The following is a 6,427-nucleotide window of genomic DNA, read 5'->3' as shown; positions in this document are numbered from 1 at the left end:
TGTATAAATATGCATTTAAACTTATGCAATTATGTGTGGAGAGATTGAGAGAAACACTAGAGAGAAAGAGAGAGGGGTTGTTGTAAGCTTTTGTTTATGTTATTGTAAGCTTTGTTCTTGAAATAAAACAGTGTGTTTTATCCCCTCTGAGTCTTTCAAAGCCACCACAAGTGATTTCTCCCACCAGTAGTTTTAAAGGCTTCAATTTTTAATAACTGGAAGACTAATTTGTTAAAACTTACAATGATTGTTACTTAGCAATGTATTTACCGGTGCTTAACCAAATAATAATATAAACATATTAAGCATCAAAGAGAAAAATTTATAAACTCTCAAGAATTCATAACACGCACGGGAACTTTCGGATAATACATAGAGGTGCAACACCGAGCAAATAGTTAAATAATCTACACAGCAAATGAAAAACACAGAGTCACGCATAGGGCATTTAAGGGTAAAGGGTAGCATTTGCGGCAGGCATTTTGCAGACACCAAAAACTGGGTTCATGGGAACTACTGATACGTAGGCTTTTAAGGCAGTCACTATGAGGCCGAAAATAAATGAGTACTTGAAAATGAAGGTATAAATAGGACCCTTATAATGAAGGATCCATCGCTTGATGCCGTTTCTATAATGATTTTCGATGTCTCTTTTAACCTTGGAGTATGCATAGGGATTAGGTACTAAATAATCAGATATCTCATTGAAGAGTTCTGCTACCTGTTTGTCGCTTCCAAGAGTACTGATGAGTATGCCTTTAGATCGCAGCTCCTTCACATCTTTATGATGATCAATCAATGAATCCATGAAGCATACATAGGAAGTGACCCAATCATCGCGGGTACCAAGACATGCTTCATAGGCTACAAGGTTTAAGAGCAAGGGCTTGGTTGAGTCATCTATTCTTAGCGGAGGAATGTAGAGTCTTCCAGCGAGTAATGTTGGCCTGAAGCTGACATCGGTGAAAAGACTTGTGTTGCTTGGCTTGAAATGGATTCCAGCCTTCCTAAGGTCCTTCGCGGGATAATACCGGCCAGACCAGCTCTTTCGAGAATCATCCTTGTACCAGCTTTTGTGATCCTCAACACCTGCGTCATCTATGCTCCTGGCAACAAATTTGTTATGAAAAAGTTCTAGAAGATGGGCAGGCTTACGATGAATCGCAGTCAACTCATTTGTTGGGGATTTTGGATCAGTACTTGAAAATAATTTTTGCAGACCACGAAAAAAACTTGAAATGGTTGCTAAGTTTTGATGTAACTTTTCCCTACATGACTCTCTTCGAGGGGGCATTGAGCGAATATGCTTGAAGATAGGCTCAAAAAAATCTACTGTCTTCTCTCCTTGAATATTGAACCTCAAACTCATTAGTTCCTGGAGAACTTCAAAAGGGAGTTGGTTCTCTAGTAAGAACAAATCCCTTGCAACCAAAGACACATGGTGACTAGACATCTTTAGTTTTTCAGGTTGCTCTGAGAGGCAGAAGAAGAAATGGAGAATGAAGCAACCATCAAGAAACATCATCTGGGAAAACTTCTTGCCGTCAAACTGCTGCGTTGAATCCTCTGTATAGCATTTCCTTGCATTGCTCGCCACCCCTTCAACCTTGCAGAACATTGTATCAGGGGCCACATGACTCTCCATGACGAACTGGCTCGCGAATGTGACTTTGTTGTCCTCCATTTCCTTGAGTTCTGGTTTCCCATGGTGATAGGGACCGATGGAGACCACCGATGGATCGTAGCAATCACTGTTGTTTTCAATTTTACGAAACGTCGATGGGACCCTTGGAATGATAGGCCCTCCCAGTTGGTAGTTGCCGGTCTGTTCCCTCTTTCTGTCCATCATCGATTTCAGCCACTCGTCAAAGCGAGGGGTAGATTGCTGCAGGCTTGCATGATCTGCGATCACGATATCAATTTTTTCAGACATCGTTTGTGCAGATTAAAAGAAGAGGGCTTTTATTTACTTTATTAATGCACATTAACAGGAGGATACCAGACTCTTATATATATATATATATATATAAGAGACTCCTTGAAGAAATTTATCTTGAAATTGAAGCAGCTTTTAGTTTGGAACGAGAATCTTAGCTTACTTGAAACTGGAGACTGATTTGTCGTCAAAAGCAATTAACAAAATAAAATTCACATTCCTGACAAAGCGCAAAAAATCAGCAAACTTAGAAATGCATGGAATAGAAAAACACAGATGAGCTCTATCCGTAGCCTGATATATATTTAAAAGAATTTAATTATTTTTTTTAACTACAACCCTCGGTAAGTTATAATCTATCCTCAGCAACAATCAAGGAGTTGCAACCATTAACACAAATTAAGGATATGTTAATTTCTTGAAAAATAATTTTAAAAAAATCACTTTTCAGACTTTTTTGTATTTATTTATCAATAGAAAAGTCAATCAACAAAAAATATTTTCCAGTAAAAAAAAAAAATTAGATGGTTTTTAGAAAAGTGTTTTCCTAAAAATTTGTGAGGAAAGCACTTTCTGAAAGTTGTGAAAAATTTAAAAATATCATATTATTTACTAATTATATCAAATTTGAGACTCAAACTTTTAATTTCTATATATATATATATATTGTTTTTAATATTTATTTTTTAATTTTATCTTTTAAAATTTAATTTTTATATTAACTTTGATCCTCATTTTTATCATTGTTATTTGCTTTTACCTTATCATTTTTTTATTGAAATTTTTTATCTATCAAATTTGATCCTTATTTTTTTTATTGTTACTTATTTTATTTAAAATAATTTATGAAATGTTAATTATTATTATTTTAATTTCTTCATCTTTTATTTTTTTTATTTTTTAGATTTAATCTCTATTATTTTGATTATTATTTATTTTATTTGAGATAATTTATGAAATTATATTTTTTTTAATTTCATTCTCATTCAACTTTTATAATTTATAAGATTTGTTCCTTATTATTTTAATAAATTTGTGAAAAATAAAACATTAATAAATTATTTTCCAACTCATTTTCCATGACATAACTAAATACTGGAAAATATTTTCTAACTTATTTTTCATTATACTATCAAATATAAAAAAATAATTTACTTTTTTCAAATTTACTTTTCTAAAATTCACTTTAAAAAAATTATTTTTCAACAAATAAATAAAATATATCACAGCCTAGTGAAAGCATGGTAAACGTTGCATAGCCTAATTCAGGCTAACATGTGAAGCTCAAGGGTACAGGCTAGCATGTTGCACATGTACTTTAGTTTTGGATAATGTTTGCAACAGAAAGCAAGTTATGCCTTCACCATAGACGTTCCCTTTTTCTTTTTTTGGGCTAACAAGCTTGGACTGAGATTCCACAATTTTCACCCCTTTTGGAATCTGCATATGTTGTGCTACTATGATTAGTTGATTACGTAGATTCTAGTTTCTAATATACACTGAACTCATTACATCAGAAAAAAACACTAACAAAATATTAGTAATAATTTATGGTTTATAAAATTTGCAACAGTACTTTATTCCTAAGTTTTCAAGACAAAAAAAAAATGCAACTGGCTTGTCTTTTCAGAAAAAAAAATTCATAAATATTTGTGTTGTCTTATATTTTTTTTAGAGAAAACAAAATTATCAAATTTGCAACATCTACCAGTTTTTTTTTTTTAATTCTGTGTTTCAATTTTACTGTACAACCTAAATCAATCCATACCACATGGTATATGCAATACATATGCGATGAAAAACAGGTGGAGCTTAATAATTAGATTGAAAGCACAGTAATTAATTATTTATAGGGGCAGATGATGAATACATCTACTCGGTAGCTGACAAAGGGATGACACAGTGAACTGTGAGGGGTTACGGAACAGTGCGACCCTGATGACAGGAGAAACTCACAGCTGCGGCAACCGCATGCGGTATCAGGCCTCAAAATGACAAAAGAATGAGCGTCCGAGGGCTGAATGAAGGCGGGGAAAAGAAAGAAGCTTCTCAGAAGAAATATTTTAGAAGGGCTTGTGGAAATGGCTCCACATTAAGGGTTGAAATTAAGAAATTTTCAAAACTTGGGTTATGAAACTTGGCACAGAATAATAGCAGTAGAAGAATTCAACACAGTGTGATCATTTTTTTTTCTTTCTATAAACAACATATGAGCAGGTTAAGAAAACAAAGTTAATCATATGTACGTTGAGATGTCATCTAGTATTTTAAGTTTTTAGATTTAAATTGTTATTTAATATAGTATTAGAATTTTATTAATTAAACGATTATAAGTGTAAATATCATTAATAATATAAATTTTAAGTTTTTGGACGAAATAATTCTTTTAACATATAAAATACATAGCCAATGAGATTGCTGAGAGAAAACACAAAAATATTTATGGGTATAGGGTTACCTTTGTATATGGTAATCTGCAGGCGCCTATTATTAAAGTATAATTTGTAATTTTCAGTATCATATTTAACTAGTCAGTCTTTTTGGTTTCTCTAGATTAAGGAATTTAATGTATTTCTAGTTTTAATCAATCTGCCAATGATATATATATATTGTGTCCTTCACCCGTCTGTTTTTGTAATCGGGAAACAATAATGAACAGTCTTTTGTGGTATCGAACTGCAGCTCTACCATTTATTTCCTACAAAATTCTTCTTCTATTCTGTTTTCTGCAATCTGTTTCCGACACATACACGGGTTGCATGGGCATTACTGCTACATATGCCTTAATGGCACTTATTATAATGCCAAAAAGAAATGAGTACTTGAAAATTACACCATAAATAGGACCCTTATAGTGAAGTATCCATCTCTTGAACGTGTTTCTGCAATGTGATTCGATGGCCCTTTTAACCTGAATATAGATGAGAACACGGATTAGGCACTAAATAATTGGCTATGTCATCGAAGAGTTCTGCCACCTGTTGATCGCTTCCAAGAGTATTGAGGATTGTATATGCCTTGTGATCGCAGTTCCCGCTCCCTCACATCTTCAGGGTGATCAATGAGGGAATCCATGAAAGCAAATGTAAGAAGTTACCCAAAATTCATTGAATTCACCAAGGCATGCTTCCTATGCCACCAAGTTTACAAGTAAGGACTTGTTCGAATCGTGTATTGTTAGAGGAGGAATTCGGAGTCTTCCAGCAAGGACCGTTGATTTGAAATGGACACTGGTGAAAAGACTAGTCTTGCTTGGCTTGAAATGGATTCCCACCCTCCTAAGCTCCATCGCAGGATTGGTGATAACGGTACCAGTTGGTCCTGGAATGATTAGGTGAGATCACTTATCTGCCAACGATCTGGACACGAAAAAGTTTGAGAAGATGGATAGGCTGTTTGGTAATTCTTCGGTCTTCTGAACTCGTCAATGATCGAGGAAAAATTCTTCTGCGAAAGAACTTTGATATCCTTTCCCTGCATGACTCTCTTCGAGGGGGAACTGCCCAAATGTGCTTGAAGAACTCTTTGAGCAGTTTCATCCCTTCCCTTTCTTGATTTTCTTCTTCATCTTCTTCTGCCTCTAGATCTCCCCTTTTGAGCCTCAAACTCATCAATGACTGGAAAAGGGAGATGGTTTTCTAGCAAGAATAAGTCCCTTGTAACCAAAGCTGAAACATGGCTATTCATCCTTTCTAGTAAGAATCGTCATACGCAATAGGCAGAAGATGAATTGGAGGATGAAACAACCATCAAGAAACATCATTTGGGTGAATTGTTAGTCTTCCAAACCTTCTGTTGAATCTTCAGCATAGTATTGCCCTGCTTCATTGGACACCTCTGCCACTTTGTCATACAAATCTTCAACCAGTTCTTCACTCTGTTGGACAAACTGGCGTGCCATCATGAGCTTGATATTCTCCATCTCTTTGAGCTCTGGCTTCCCACGGTGACAAGGACCAATGGAAACCTTCAAGGGATCGTAGCAATCCTTGTTCACCTCAATCAGACTAAGCATCTGTGGAACCTTCGGAATCTTTGGCCTTCGGAATTGGCTGTTCGAACCATCATTCCCTTCACCCTTCATTATGGATTTAAACAACTCTTCGTTGCTACGAGGAGTAATTGAACCTACAATTTCCTCAATTGAAATTTTTAGTTATTTGGCCATTAGAACTACAGACTAGTACACTAATTTTAGGATTTCGTGTGTATTCCTGCATATCAACAGATCAATACGGATCTATTAGTTCATATATTCAAGTACCTTGTAGCAAGAAACAAGAATCCTAGCTTACTTGGACAGTGAGCTTTAGTACTTTTAACTAGTTTACTTTCTCTTTTGGAAAACATACGTGATCTTTAGAGCTTAGATATAGATTTTGTCAAAGCATTTTAAAAGCTTTATTCCTTATGAAAGTTGGCCGACTAACATGCCCGAATTAGGTCTAGAAAATCTCTGTTCAAGATTATTCGTTATTTTCCTAGTTTTTC

General features: G+C 34.8%; 1 protein-coding gene across 1 annotated transcript; it reads right to left on the bottom strand.

Annotated features, from left to right (window-relative positions):
* Nucleotides 1–317: 317 nt before the first annotated feature.
* On the bottom strand, nucleotides 318–2,170 carry LOC105127621 (putative UPF0481 protein At3g02645). Its single transcript, XM_011028987.1, has 2 exons — nucleotides 2,100–2,170; nucleotides 318–1,902 (listed from the first exon to the last, which is right to left on the bottom strand). Exon 2 carries the CDS (start codon nucleotides 1,847–1,849, stop codon nucleotides 449–451), a length of 1,401 nt encoding a protein of 466 aa, XP_011027289.1. The 5' UTR covers nucleotides 1,850–1,902; nucleotides 2,100–2,170; the 3' UTR covers nucleotides 318–448.
* Nucleotides 2,171–6,427: the final 4,257 nt, after the last annotated feature.

Source organism: Populus euphratica, unplaced genomic scaffold, assembly GCF_000495115.2.
Source record: "Populus euphratica unplaced genomic scaffold, PopEup_1.0 scaffold13.1, whole genome shotgun sequence".
NCBI classification, from domain to species: domain Eukaryota; kingdom Viridiplantae; phylum Streptophyta; class Magnoliopsida; order Malpighiales; family Salicaceae; genus Populus; species Populus euphratica.
This window is presented reverse-complemented; position numbering and strand designations above follow the sequence as displayed.